The sequence below is a fragment of the Chrysoperla carnea genome, chromosome 2, assembly GCF_905475395.1.
Source record: "Chrysoperla carnea chromosome 2, inChrCarn1.1, whole genome shotgun sequence".
In the NCBI taxonomy this organism is placed as follows: domain Eukaryota; kingdom Metazoa; phylum Arthropoda; class Insecta; order Neuroptera; family Chrysopidae; genus Chrysoperla; species Chrysoperla carnea.
In genome coordinates this window covers 739,540-755,208 of record NC_058338.1, presented here as the reverse complement: position 1 = coordinate 755,208, position 15,669 = coordinate 739,540, and the positions used below count along the sequence as shown (strand labels likewise).

General features: G+C 32.2%; 3 protein-coding genes across 15 annotated transcripts in view; 1 reads left to right on the top strand and 2 right to left on the bottom strand.

Moving 5' to 3' along the window:
• LOC123291560 (coiled-coil domain-containing protein AGAP005037) overlaps positions 1-6,978 on the bottom strand; it is a 137,552-nt gene extending 130,574 nt beyond the window's left edge. For all 13 annotated transcript variants that reach the window (XM_044871881.1, XM_044871887.1, XM_044871893.1 and 10 more), the window contains exon 1: positions 4,239-6,978. In XM_044871881.1, coding sequence (XP_044727816.1) covers positions 4,239-6,390 — 2,152 coding nt within the window. In that variant the 5' untranslated portion in view covers positions 6,391-6,978. The remainder of the gene's footprint in view (positions 1-4,238) is intronic.
• LOC123291568 (trypsin alpha-like) lies at positions 2,130-3,827 on the top strand. Its single transcript, XM_044871902.1, has 4 exons — positions 2,130-2,242; positions 2,526-2,760; positions 2,854-3,076; positions 3,394-3,827. The coding sequence occupies exons 1-4, from the start codon at positions 2,185-2,187 to the stop codon at positions 3,793-3,795; spliced, it is 918 nt and encodes a 305-aa protein (XP_044727837.1). The 5' UTR covers positions 2,130-2,184; the 3' UTR covers positions 3,796-3,827.
• On the bottom strand, positions 6,413-13,530 carry LOC123294144 (probable WRKY transcription factor protein 1). The gene is made up of 4 exons (XM_044875239.1): positions 13,404-13,530; positions 6,967-8,882; positions 6,460-6,684; positions 6,413-6,418 (listed from the first exon to the last, which is right to left on the bottom strand). The coding sequence occupies exons 2-4, from the start codon at positions 8,812-8,814 to the stop codon at positions 6,413-6,415; spliced, it is 2,079 nt and encodes a 692-aa protein (XP_044731174.1). The 5' UTR covers positions 8,815-8,882; positions 13,404-13,530.
• Positions 13,531-15,669: the final 2,139 nt, after the last annotated feature.

Sequence of the window (15,669 nt, the reverse complement as noted above, 5' to 3'; positions counted from 1 at the left end):
TTGAAGAGGATTTTCACCAGGATATCCGTAAGTTGATCAAAACCCTTGAAAATTACCCTTGCATTTTTTTATATTCATTTTTATTCATTTTAGTCCAGTTCAAATCTCGAAAATTGGGTCATTCTGATTTGTAAGATCCAGTAGAAGAGAACCTTGACCATTACAAGTGATCCCAGGCTCACTTCCCTCCAAAAAAAAATTCCACATTCCAAAAACTATTGAGACATTTATTGTTCGGATTAGAAAAATTGATTACCGATTTCGATACTGTACTCTGGACTTTTTCGGGCCGATTGTAAGACATTTTTTGTAAGACAAGGATGGACGTATGTTAAATAAAATGTTAGTAAACCGAGCTTCAATATTTGAACAACAATGTGTATGTAATAGAATGCATGCGCTAGGTTTTAGAAGTTCCCGACAGAGCTATACGCAACTGTTAGGGGTGAACGCCCTAAACTTGAAAACGCTGTGAAAAGTCAATACAGTCGGGGCACACTATTACTACATGTAATACTACATTATTATTATTATTATTATTATTATTATTGTTTCTAGCCAAGAGTTTTACAACTATCATCATCAGAGAAATACTTGGTTCGAATTAAAAACTTGACAATGAATCAAGTCTAAAGCACAATTAAGGTTGATCGGACATCATTAATGGCAATGTTTAGATAGAAATATGAATTTCTCACAAATACGTATCAAATAATTTTTAGTTTTTTTAAAATCAGACAAAGATTTTTATGTAATTAATCATAGATTAAGAGTAGATTATATATTCTATAAAAATATTCTGACGAAGAGTTTTGTAAATATCTTAATTAAAAACATAAATAAGTACGAAAATCTTCGTCTGCGAAAACAATGACCCTTTGCTTTTTCACCTCGCTTTTGATATTTTTGAATATCACCACTTCCGGCGCCAAAATTCGCAATTTTTTTTTAACGGGCTCGATTTTGACTACCAGGATACTGGTTTAATATGATATATATCATGGTTTACTAAGTTTAGTCTCAAGTTTGTATTATTTTGGTATAAGTGCTCATAAAATCACCTTATAAGTCCCTTCGTGGTTGTTTGTCTGTCTGTCAGTTTGTCCGTCTGTGAAAATAACTCAAAAATGAAAAGAGTAAGCATCACTGTATATCCATGATAGCGCAAATTAGGCGCAAATTTTTTAGTATGTATATCAGTTATGTCTTTAAGATAGTTATGTGTATGTGGCTCTCTAAGAGTGGCTATTGTTTTTTCTGTAAGTACATGACAAAAAAAATAAACAATTGCGATATCAACAGTGTCTATACATGGTATTTCTACAATTAACTCAGGCAATTGTTTGTTTTCACTTGTTTTTAAATTTAATTAGAGAATGTTTCGAAATTAAATTTTTGCAACACACTTGAAGTTATTTGTATTCGTTACAAAATACTCTTACGAAACTAAAACCTTCAAATCAATCGAGTTTGATATTTTAATCCAAAGTTATTTAGTTCCGAGTAAACCCGGATTATTTAGGGCAGTTGTTTTCGTGTGGTGATTTTATCGCTGTCTACCTTGTTTAGATAGACGGTTATTTAGTTAGGAGAGTTTTATCTGCATATTTGTTAGTCTTAACTTCCTCGAAATTATAGACATCGAAAATCAAAAATCAGTTCGCTTAAGCTTAAGGTGTTTCGATACCAAAACGAAAGTGTTACCAAAAAAACTGAAACTTTGTGTGTAAGATTATTTACTTGGCGGATCAATGTTATAAAATCGATTTTTTTTTTTCAGAAATTTGGCGAGGTTGTTATTTTTTCACTTCTAGATTAGACTAAATATTTGCCAGAAATTAATTTTTGATGATTGTTTTTTCGTAAATTAAATGGTCAATTTCAAAGTAATTTTCTGTAACTAAAAATGATCAAAAAGGTCGTTCCCCCAAAGAAAAATACGGTTAAATTTGGCGACACAATCGCCACAATTTATATTTTTATTTCGATTTACAGGATACTAGCAGTGTAACTTTCCTTTAGAAAGATCAGATTTCGAAATAATTTTTTAATAAAGTTTATTTATTAAAAGATTACATTTTTTAAAATAAAACATTATAGTTTTATTTAAAATTCAATAACAACACAAATTTTCGAATTATTCGGTTGTATTGTCTTGATTACAACAATCGAATTCATTTAATAATGAGTTCATTGTTGTTGAAAGCAACATATATTGTTGGTTTGCTGGTGGTGAGCGGTGGTGAGTCTATTTCATTCTATTATGACATATAATTGGTTTTATTTTTACGAGTTGTGAAAAGGCGGAGAGGTCACAAAGGACCCCGGGCTATTAATTGTCCCTAGAATTGGAGAAAATATTCTTCTTTTGGGTTGTCTGCCTGTTTTTGTTTCGTTTGAAAAGTAATTTAATGGGGAGTGTTCTTAGCTATATTTCAAGTGCGACTTGTGGGTTCCGTACCTAAAATAATTCTCAGGAGTTTTTGTAAATTTTGAAAAATTTTACCATTTTTTTGATATTAAAGGTATCCATGTATCAAATTGTAATGATGTGTCAGTGGAAGAACGCATTCACGGAGGATATTGGGCAAGAAAGCCTGAAGATGCTCCAGGAGTGGTATATATTGACGACGCGGATGAAGCAGACCAACAATGGTGTGCTGGAGCGTTAATTTCAGCGTATTATGTGTTGTCAGCGGCTCACTGTTTTGATGCGTTCGATCACTCAACTTTATTTGTACGAGCAGGCAGTACTTATAGGTGAGTACAAGCAATCAATAAGCGACAAATCTTTGACGTACGGCTAATTAATTTTATAATTTAATAAAAGGCTTTCTCGCGCTCTTTTTACAGATACAACAGTGGCGGTTTAACACGAAGCGTCGAAGCGGTAGTTTCATATGAGAAGTATGAACAGTACAAAGATCTGCCTGAGCGTATCTTATTCAATATAGCAATGTTAAGACTTGCTGAGCCATTGGATCGAGCAGATAATGTCGGCCATTTCCAAATATCAGCCAAACAACCGGGAGTAGGATCCACCGCTAAATACGTTATTGCTGGTTGGGGTGACGCAGTAAGAATTCAATATTAATTAAATATTTTTAAAAATTTTCCAAAATACTAACTAAGGCACGGAAGAAGAAGGAAGTTGGGTTCGCACAAAAGGTGGTCGATTTTGAAAAGGTTTAACAAGTAAAATTTACTCAATTTAAAAACCCCCCGAAAAATTTTTTAAGCTCACACTTGAAACGTATCTAAGAATACTCGAAATATACTTGAATGATACTTTTTGCTAAGATTTGATCGCTCTATCGATGCCTGTTACAGAAACGAATTGAGAGGTTTAAGTCTCGTTTCCTGGAGTATTAATTGATATGACTTAAATTACAGGAAGGTGGTGATGGAACGGTGAATTTAAAAACTGGTACTGTAGAGCTTACGTCAATGCAAGCTTGTGCGAAAGTATTTCTCTTAAAAGGCATGGGTGAAAGAGATACTGCTAGTTTATTATGTTCCAAAAGTGAAGCAGGATTATGTTATGGAGATAGTGGCGGGCCTTTATATTTGAGAGATATCCTTTATGGTATTTCACTGTATTCCTACAGATTTAAGCCCCCGTACGATCAACTAGTCAACGATTGTGAGAGAAGTTACTCTGCATATCTTAATGTTTTCGCATTTAGGGGATGGATTCGTGGACAAAGAAATTATTATGACTTGAACAATGAATTTTTAAATTCCACTAAGAATAATTATCAATTTACTAATTCTTATCATGATAAATACGGATAAGAAACATTCATAATGATTCGAAAAGGGAGCGATGAGCCTTACTTCAAATTCTCACATACATAATTGTAAGTGTTATAGGGATAAAAAGAGTTTTTAGATACCCTGTATTGAATAAACATTAATTTGAAGAATAATAACAAAAAAAAAATTGATCTCCCATTTTTTCCTTCTTTTCTTAAAAAAGATCAATTCTAGATGGAGGGAGGAACGCAGTTATGGTACTAAAAGACAGATATGGTCTGAGTACAATCGTAGGTATTTCGACAGTCTGCAACGCCCAATATGGCACGATTTTCGGAATACGTGACAGAATCCGTGTAATCTGACATTGGATTCGTATTCACCGACCAAAAATATATGTTAGCAAACAATTTTAAGCCAAAATAAGTATTTCAAAAAAATTTTACTTAGTTATCTTAACAGGAAATAAAATTTTCAAATACCTGGTATAGGTTGATTTTTGGCATCCATATTCTTCATAATCCTTTGAACTTCGCCAGCTTCGGAGCCACTCTCAGATTCCGATTGAATTTGTTGTGGTAATTGATTCATTTGTGCATTTGAGTAAACATAGGTCGAACTTCGCGGTACAATCATTGACTGTGATTGTTTTTGTGGAGGCGATGGTAATGCTCTTTGTTGCAATGGATTCATTGTTTGACAATTGCTAGGTCCTTTTAATTCACCATAAATAATTCCAGACTTTTTAATTTGTCCATAAATTTGATTCGAATCGTCAGTTGTATCATGAATCTGACCATACATATCACAAACTTTATTCCGCACAATCACTTGCTTCGGTTGTGCGGTTTTACCATAAACTGCTGATGAAGTCTTTCCATAAATGGCATTTTGATTAGTACCATTGCCGTAAATGTTTTGCGGTACTTGTACGGTTTTCCCATAAATTGCTTGCCCATAAATATCTTGTCCATACATTGGAGCCAGCATTATTTGCTGATGCGTTCGTCCATAATCTTGATTATTTGGAAAGAACAACTGAGTACGATCGCAAGTTGATGGTACTTTCGTCGGTGTTTCAGAAATAAAAACATTATCGCTGCCAACACTTTCGGAACGATTATTACGTCGGGTTGGTGGACTTTGCACGTAACCATTTTTAGTTGGCCATGCGGGTGGTGAGCTTTGTTGATTTGGTTGTACAGAACTTTGGGTGGCACTTAAAAAGCTTACTTTTTTCTGCCCGGCATTACCGATATTCATATCCTCTTGTGAATTTTTTTGTAGACTTCCACGTTTGAATATCGGTGCATAAGTTTGCTCACATGATTTATTTACAGATAAGGCTTGATGTCGAAATTGTACACCAGGCACGTAATTTTCGTATATAGCATCCCCGGGATTATTATATTTTATGGCACTAATTGTACTTCGCTGAGGTGTTCTCCTATTGAAATTCGAAAGTTGATTTATGGAGGGCCCTTGTTGTACGGTAGTATATCCATAACCAGATGTATTTCCTTCTGAATTATTCGAATACAATCTGGTTGGTTCTTCAAAACTAGTATGCATATTATTCGGCTTTTCAGGTCTAATATTTCGTGGTAAACTTAAACTTCTTCGGCCTCTGTTTTGCGGTATAACCGAATGAGGTGTGTTATCTCGAGAACGCGATTGCCTTGCGTCACTTATATTGTTTCCAAATTGAGTCATTTGGGTTTGTGGCTGGAAATACATATGATTCATTTGTTCTTTCTCTTTCATTTCGCTAATTTTTTTCCAATAAAATGCTTCCACGTTTTGTAAATTTAATAGTTTTTGCGGGGAAGAATTAATTGGAACTGTTTGAGGAGAAACAGAAGATATGCGAGGATAATTCACAGGCGATGAATTGGAGCTATACGAAATGATTGCTGGAGATATTCTTGATGGTGACGGCTGCGAAAGTCTTTGATTGTTTTTATTCAAATCCTTCGAAGTAGATAAAATCTGTTGCTCACTTATATGCAAATTTTGTAGCGAAATTGGTGAGGAATTCGTACTTTGTACTCCAACCAACGGTGAAATACGTTGCGACTGTTGCGATCTTATATCAGACGACGAATTTTGGTAATATCTAGGATTTTCAATGAATTTTGGTAACATTTCACTTCTATTGGATTCATTTCTAGAGCTATTTTGTTTGTAAGACTGCAAATCAATATTTTGAATTATTTTCGATCCATTTCGTGGATCATTTGGCGAGGCATCCCTATCGTGTATTGCATTCAACTGTGAAATATCCTGGAGTCGATTGGGATTGGGTAGATTTGAAGGTGAATTTTGGTAATATCCAGAATTTTCGCTTCCTCGTGAATTGTTTGGCGATGCGTCCCTTAACGATGAATTATGTGACACTTGTTGTCCAGAAGGTGAATTTTGACAAGATGCAGAATTTCCATTGAACTTTGGTGTTATTTCACAACTATTCGATTCATTTCCAGAATTTTTTTGACTCAACGGTTGCAAATTAATGTTTTGATTTGATTTCAATCGTAAATTATTTGGCGAGCTATGCGAAAGTTGTTGATGGGATCGATTTAAGTCAGATATATTTGAAGGTGAATTCTGATAATATCCAGAATTTGGTAACATTTCACTTCTACTCGATTCATTTCTAGAACTATTTTGATTGTAAGACTGCAAATTAATATTTTGAATTACTTTCGATCCATTTCGAGAATCATTTGACGAGGCATCTCTAGCGTGTGGTGTATTCAACTGTGAAATATTTTGGAATCGATTGGGGTTGGGTTCATTTGAAGGTAAATTTTGGCAATATTCCGAATTATCGATGAATTTCGTATTGATTCCAGATTCATTTCTAGAATTGGATTGATTCACAGTTGTTTTGTGGGATCGGGCATCCCTACCGTGTAGTGTATCCAGCTGTGAAATATCCTGGAATCGATTGGGGTTCGGTAGATTTGAAGGTAAATTATAGATGGGTTTTGCATTGATTTTAGATTCATTTCTAGAAATAGGTTGATTCACAGGCTCCAAATTAATGATTTCATTGCGTTTCGTATCGTTTCGTAAATTATTTGGCGATGTTGTGTTGTGAGATCGATTAGCTGCATTTGGATAGCATCCAGAATTTTCCACAAATTCCGGTAATTTTTCAGAAGTTTTAATAGATTCAGGAATATTATTCAAATTAAAGGAATCAACATTTTGATTTAATTTAACATCCGGATAATTTTCGTATAATTGTTTTTTTGGCGAATCTTTCGATGTATTATTATTCAAATTAATTTCTGGATAATCGATTGGTATTTCTAAATTTTGATGTGAAAATTCATCAATTGTTTCATTTCGATTAAGTTTTTTACTCTTTTTATTCGATTTTATTTTCGATATCGGTGATTTTGGTGATTTAACTTCGATATCATCGAGTTCGTCATGTTTGGGGGTGGATTTTAAGCAACATTCATTATTAAAACTTTTCTGCGTTGGTGATAAACTTTTCCTCGAATTTATTATTGGTAATTTAACATCCATTTTTAAACGTTGTTCGGGGGATAAACTTCTGGTAACAATTCTTCCCTGGGGACGTACATGGCCAAAAATCGTCTCATATGGTGAATTCGATATTTTCGTTTCATATTCTAAATTGAATATCTTTTCTTGCTTCTCAATTTGTGTATTCAAATTTTGTTCCAAAGTTCCATCGTTCCAATTTTCATAATTTTCCTGTTTTTTATTATTCACATTTATATACATTGGTTCCAGGATCATACTTTCTGGAATGACGTTGTTATTTTTGTGGTAAGGATTCGGTAATGCTCGTTCGGTATTTAATGGTATTACTGCTTTTGTCGGTTCAATCAGAACGTGACGATCTTGCGAATTATCAGTTTTCTCGCAGAAGTAATTATTTTCATAATCATTTTTCGTCGATGCTTGGAGATTCATGCAAACATAATCCTCGGCGATGGTTTGGGTGGCTTGCTTGGGTAGATTACTATTTGCTCTTTCTTCTTTTTTCCCTTTTGGAATGCATGCGTCAATTGGAAGACTATATTCATCTTCCTTAAAATATGAATTCGGACTGGTAGTCCAGGCAGAGATCGGATAATTTTCGTGTTTTGTGTGTTCTTTCGAATAATTTTTACAAGAGAAATTCGTAAATGTATGTCGTTCGCGAGTATTTCGATTAAAGTATCCGGTTGATGGTTGCTCAATGCATGATGTAGAAGCCTTTTCATCTGTTTTCGGTTCAGATTTCTTTTGTAATCCAAATAATTTCGAAATCTTTCGAAAGCTATTGCTACGTTTTTTCTTTTTATTATCTTCACTCATTGTAAACTCTTTTATAAATCGAGCATATCCATCGAGTTTCTCGGGGTATTCATCGTCTAAACTTTCTAATTCTTCGGAATCGTTTGTTTCATCAGTTTCCTCAGCATTTAAATTATTTGTTTCATTCTGTGCCTCATTTATTTCAAATTTTGTTTTAAATGTAGACTGTCGTAAATGATTTTTAATCGGCGAATAATTCGATTTAATCGCGTCAATTGTTGCCGAATTTAATTTTGTTGGCAAACTATTTTGTAATTCGGATATTTTACTTTGACTCTCAGCTAATCGTGAATGAATTTCATCTACAGATGTTTCACCACTGCTTTTTTTCGAACTTCTCGAGATGTCTTCAGTAGTTTTAGAGGTTTTTAATATACCTTTTAATGATTTTGGATGAGTCTCATCCGTTTTTGTTACATTATTGCTTGGATCATTTTGAACCGATTTTGGTTGATCGTTTAAAATATTTTTCAAATTATTATTTTTTACTAAATTTGGACTTTTCAGTGTGGTTGAATTTAGAAAATCACTTTTTAGCGTACTCGATAGCGTTACGCTACTATTACTGTTGTTATTGTTCAATAAATTAACGTTTATAACGCTCTGGAATGTTGTTTTTTCATTTTCATCTTTTTCATTCGTTTCCAATTTAAACAGATCATTACAATTTTGATTTACATCTTTAGTGTATGCTGGATCATTTTGTTGTTCATCCATGATTTCTTCACGTTGTTAGCAAAAGGTTTATTGATATTCTCACAGAGAAATCCGTTGTCGATAAACGCCTGTAACATAAGAAAATTATTATTAATTTTTTAATTTTCAACAAAAAAATGTTATATTTTATAATTCTAGCAAGTTTTTTTCTGTCCTACGCTTATTTTCCTTATTCCTTTATCAATTTGAAGTTTTACCCTCATTTTCAAGTTTATTATGTCTAGGTTTCACGAAAAATATACCCACGGCCTAAAAATGTACCGCTTAGGAAAAAAAACTTTAGACCAATAATTTTTAGTAAAATCCCAATTGTTTATAACTTAAACTTTTTAGTTTATACAGCCGTATGACGTTATAATATGGCGGCTAGTATTTCATTACAACTTCTCTTAGAACACGCTGTATAGAACATATAGGATGTATAGCACTGCATTAAAGTTATGTAACAGTAATGACTAGACATCATTCATAGGACATTTCATTTAATGTTTCATAATCAAATGTTTGATGATGTAATAACATGGCTGACATAAGACCTTATCACTGTCATAAAGAATAGAATGAAATAAGTTGTTATCAACAAAATAGAAGTTCAATAGAGAGCTTTCTAACAATCCATATCAAATGAGCTTTCAATTCAGCATATTTATATTTCTCCTTCATTTAACTTGTTCAATATATGCGAACAAAAATGTAAACTAGGCACTGCTTACCCTGTGTTTTTCAAATTATTCATAGTAATATTTTTAACGATTTACGTTTACGATTAACGATTCAAAAAGAAATTACAATTAGATCAGATCAAATTTGCCTGTATTATCAAAATATTGAATTTTTTAACTTTATGACGTCATCAGAATCCAAAAATTTAATTTTGCTCTATCACATCCAAGTTTTATCCAATTTTGATAAACCAAGTATGTAATCCTACTAAATTTGGGTCATAATTTTCAAATTTGTGCTCAAAATTAACAAAGGTCTAATATATTTCAAGAATTTGGAGTCCTGATCCCGAAATTAAGCGCATGAGTGGTAGCTAGCGAAAAACTGACATCACAGCTGAAAAGAATGACCCAACAAGTTTCAAAGTGTTTAAAATATTCTTCTCTCAATTGCGAGACTGAAAATATTTAACCATCTTAAAAATAACTCTCTAAAATGGTTCCAGATCCTGTACTAATTTGTACATTGATTTAGGTAAATTTAATATTAATAATTCACGTCATCTGGCTGACATTGATCTTTAATCTTTTTCAATAAACATTCATCATAATTCCGATGCAGTCTCTTCTAATTCAAATCTACAGCTCCAATTAGTCTGGTGATGGATGCAGCCTTTAGGTACAAGACCCATTTTTAAAGTTCATAAAAGGCACCCGCGCGCCGGGATTAAAAAAAATGTAGAAAAACCTAGTAATCGAATGACCTCGTGACTTTTTTGGTGCGTTTTTGATTTCTTTTATTAACCGACTTCAAACAAAAAGCAGGAGGTTATCAATTCGACTGTATTTTTTTTTTTATGTTTGCTACCACAGAACTTTCGACTGGGTGAACCGATTTTGATGATTCTTTATCTATTTGAAAGCTAGTGCTTCCGGTGTGGTCCCATTTCATTTTGATTGAGTTCTGATAACGACATCCATGAGAAAATCATAAAAGTCTTAAATTTGCATTAAGTATGCACGACAAGAGGACGAATAACTCAAAATAAAGCCAACGGATTTCGATGATCCTTTTTTTCGACTATTTTTACAAATAAATATAGTATTTCTTCATAATAAATAAATTTATTGTTTAAATAATAAAAAAAAAGTTGTATTTAAACAAAAATTATTTATTTTTTAGCGTAGTTATTTATTTATTTATTTTTCACACAAATTAATAAATATTTAAAACAGTGGCATTCAACATAACAAATATATTTATTTCATAATTATTTATTATTATTTATAATAATTTATAGTGCGACTACAAAAATTCAAATAAGTAAAAACTCACGTACGAACCCTTACAATAAATACAGACTGACACAACTGAGTCTTACACAATCAAACTAAAATTAACTCCATTTTGAAGTTAAACAAAAAAAAAAATTAAAAAAACCTTGGAAAAATTATTAAATAAATTTATAACAAATACAAATGATTTTATTTTTTTAAATCTGTATAGTACAAGAAATTATTTCATTTCACTCATAATCATTCCATTTAATGGTGAAACAATTTTTCGCTATCTGGAGTAATTTTCCAAAAATCTCAAATTTCAAAAAATATGAAACTTTGTTTAATTATTTAGCTTACGATATTTCGAAAAACAAAGCAGATATAAAAAAAATTTATTCGCATTTATCGTCTACATTCATGAAGTTATAGCAAAATTCAACATCAAAGTTGAAACTAAAGTACAAATAATTTCAACCATAAGTCTAAACTTGCCTTGGCACTCATACTACCTTAATCCAAATTTCTTGGACTATTTTTTCACTAATACAAAAAAGAAGATATTACTTATTATTGTCAACTAAAATAACAAGCCGTGATGTATATGGTTTTTAGTTGTAAGACCAATAACTTAATTAGTTGGGGATAACAAATGGACCACACTCTCTTTCACTTCGGAGGAAAGAAAGAACACCTTCACCGTAAGCAAGATTTTCGGGTGTTTCGTGAAAATGAGAAAGTTGAGCTAAGTTCTGAAACCACATCATTCGGTTTTTCGTTTGTTTTTTGGAAAGGGTTGAATGCACAAATTAGTTACTATAACATTAAGTAACTAGGTCGATCCGTGCGAAATTCTGCTCTCGTAATTACCGTAACCCGTAGCTAAAAACAACAAATTTCGTAGAAAAGTAATGAAAAAATGTTAGGAGAACATGTATTAAAAATAGTAATTAGATGTTAAGAGTATTAGGAGAACATCTGTAAAAACTAACATGTTCGCCTAATAAACTTATTATTTAACACCTGGCGTGTTTTTTCCTAAGCGGTACATTTTGAGACCGTGAGTATATTTTGCGTCAATTTTAGACATAATTAGTTTAAAATGAGAAGTGAATCATGGAATTTGATAAAGGAATAAGAAATTTTCGGGAAACTAAGCAATAATTTTCTATCAGAAAGTCAACATATCCTACAAATGTTTTATGAGTAATACAAAAATATATCTATGAATGATTTTTCTGTTTTCTAAATTCATTGTTTAGTAGATTTCCACTTTGGAATTATACAAACAAAAAAGTAGTTTTTTTTAATAATTATATGATTATACAACGTGAAGAAACCCCGTTGAAAAACTCAATGTTATCTTATAATCAATTCTTATTTAATAGAAATTTTTAAATAGCCAAATAAATACATTGATTTTTTAGATACTTTGAAAAAATCACTAAAAATCAGTGCGTTTTTGAAAAGTGGTAATAGACTACAAACCCATGATTACAAACCCAAAATTTTATTTACACCAAATTTGTTTGTGTTATTTTTTGAGTGACAGACTGTAGTTATAATATTTTTCAAATAGGAAAAAGTAGTTTTTTCTTTACTGCATAAGAATTATCAGTTTTGAAAGTGGTAAAACTACAAACCTTAAACAGTGTTTGAAGTGAAGATCATTTCTTATATCTCTGATTATGTGAGAAATAACTTTTGAACAACTTTTTGTCAGTAGTTTTTCCATAACTATGATTGAAACATGATATATTTAAAAGTACATAATTTCTGCATATTAAAAAACTATCGCTGTATAAATTTTTTTTCTTGATCGAGTGTTCTTAAAAATTATTGCCCGATCAACCTTAATGTAAACATTGAATTCAACAAGGAACTCAACAAAAAAAAAAAAAACATACTTTTAAAATTGATAAATTCAAAACAATTTTTACTGATAAGAATCCAAAAAACCTTGACACTAAATTTGTAAAAATAAATAATTTCAAATATTCTTTTTTAAGATTATTTACAATTTAATTGATCACCGCAAATATACTTTCGCTCAACAGATGATGCAAAGCTTTCAATACCTTGAGAAGCGTGATAGAAATCGTAAGGAACTTTTGAATCAAGCCAAATAAAGTCTAAATTGGGTCAACAGGTTAATTATCACAGCATAAAATTCAAAGTTGTCACCGCTCCAGATTTAATCGGGAGAGCCTCCTAATATCATCATAAATTCTCCCGTCATTTTGAGATAAATTCAATAATTTTGAGCAGCTTTTATTTTAAATAACTTTTATCTCCCAATTTCATCAAAAATCTGATTTGGACACCGTAACTAGTTCGGCTGATATTGCCAAAATTTGGATAAACTAATATGAGTCCAACTGGGGCACTCAAAGAGACAAAATTCGTTTATGCGAGATTTTGATAATACTCCCATAAATGCAATATGGGAGTGCATTCTTGATAAAACCGAATTTTTTTCGTTATACTATTTTGACTTTGCATGAGGAAGTAGAAGGGACTAAATTTTGAAGCGGTTTAGGAAGTAACTTTAGATGTAATTTTTCGCTTAAAATTTCTTGTCTATAACAATTATCCGATCAATATTGTCAACGTTATCAGTTCACAAAAATAAACAAACAATAAAAATACCTTTTTTTTCTCTTATCACTTTTATTTCCACTATCACTAATCACGACATTTTACGACACGACACGACACGACAAAAAATCCACACTCAAACACACAAATGAATCACCGATTACCTTCATCCACAAAAAAAAAAAACACACACACACACAAAACACAAAAACTTCCGAAAACATGAGCCCGAAAAATTGAAAAAACAAAGGCAAACTTTTTTTTTTGAAAGACCCGCGAGTGTTATCTACATTGCGCGCAGTGAGTTAAGCAGACCCGCTGTAGTATAGAACTGTTAAGACAGCGTGCTATGAACGGTGTGTAAGTACCTATATTAGAGTACATGCGGTATTCGGTTTTTCCACCAATCGGCTTCGCTGCTAATAATATGCTTAATCATAATAACTATTATAACTATGTTTATAAATGCATATCACTCAGTGACTTAGTCCAGGAGCTGTTACTTCTAAAACACAGCCAAAGACATGTTGTATCGAGACAAGGAGTTTGATTTAAGTTAAGTTAGGTAAGATTAGAGTGTCTGTTCTGGGGTGGGACACGCTTAGACCATAGGTTACGTTGTGATACCGAAAAAGAGTTGGCTCATTTCCGGCCACTACTCCATGAACCATTTGGAACTGTTTAAGAGCAGCAGAAGTGATTTGACGTTAACTGATTTAAGATCGGAGAGGTCGTCAAAGAAAAGTTGGTTCAAATAAGTCCACGTTCTCATCACAACAGCTGGAAAGTGACAGACGCGATGATATATGCTTCTTCTACCTTTCCACTAGATTTCCACTGCTTTCACGTCGACGGACTTTAGGTCGGAGTTTGATGTAACACCTTAATCTGGTTACAGATATCCTGAAACTTTGGAACCGTCGGAAACTTTGGAACATCAGTTTTTAAGAGATGTATATCTGTGATAAATTAAGACGACCAAAAATTATTCATCAAGTAAATAAGTTGCCAGAATATATATTGACTTTAAGCTAATCCCGAAATAGATGAGATTTTAGTTTATACCCTTTCGCTAAAATTAGAGCTTATATTTAACAAAATTTCAAGTTGAAAGCAAAATTCTGATCGTGTTTAGAAGTCGTAGCTCTTGGATTATCTAGTTTACTTTGTTACTCATTCACTGATTGTGTTTTGTACATTATGATTCTTACTATGGCTACTCCAGTGGATACAGTGTGTACCAAGACGAACGATATTAATTAGCCATTCATTTGGTATCTATTTAAGTTACCCAGAAAGTTAAAAATTTAAAATATTCACATTCGCCATTCAACTTCTGTCACCTGTTAAATTTCGTTGATTTTTTTTGCAAATGGCTGAAAGTATTTTTCTAGATGATCACGAATTTTTTAGTCATTTGCTCCCCGAGGTGAAGGAAAAAAAGATGGCCCTTTTTAATTTTAAAATTGCATATGAAAATTCCGTTTTTCCTGAGTCTAGTTTTGAATAGAGAGGTCAGATCAAAAAAGTTTGCAGTCAAAAGTTGTAGCTAGAGTACACATGTACCAATTTCCGCCAACGAAAGGACATTTAAAGGTAATGGGGTCTAGATATGGCCCACAACAATACCCATTTTTATCGTTTTTTTTTTTTTTAATGATTTTTTTTCGAATAGGATAGTTTTCAGATACAAGACTTATTTTATCTCTGCCTAGTTTCAATAATGAAAAAAATATCCAAAATTCTCTTCTAGTCTTAAAATTAACTCTCGTAGGTACAATAAAAGTGGCGAAATCATTCGTAGAACATTTTGTAAATATGTTGCTTGACAATATGAATAGTTTTGTTACACCTTTGTTAAATATGGCAATAATATCACACAAATAAGGCTGATAAAAGTGCATGATACATAGTCTGTCTGTCTGCCTGTCTGTCTGTTTGTCTGTCAGACATTCTAAGAAGAAATATGGGTTTTTTATTCTCTTACATTAATTCATTTGGAACGCCATCATAAGACTAGAACCTGCGGAAGAATTTGACCGGCACATTTCAGAATGGTTGCAAATTTGAGGCCATGTCTAACAACTTTATAAAGTAAGTAATAATCGTAATCGAGACTATATCAGGGACTTTTTATTGGGGCCTTAAAATTTTTAATTACTTTATTTTGTCGCCAATAGATGTCAGAAAGAGTCATATTTTGCAGTCAATGTTTCAGTTTTTACTGTAAACACTGATAAAACTTCGTTTTCTAAAAATGAAACCTAACTAAATCGATTTTTCGCCCAAAAAACCCTGCATTCTAATTTTCATGAAA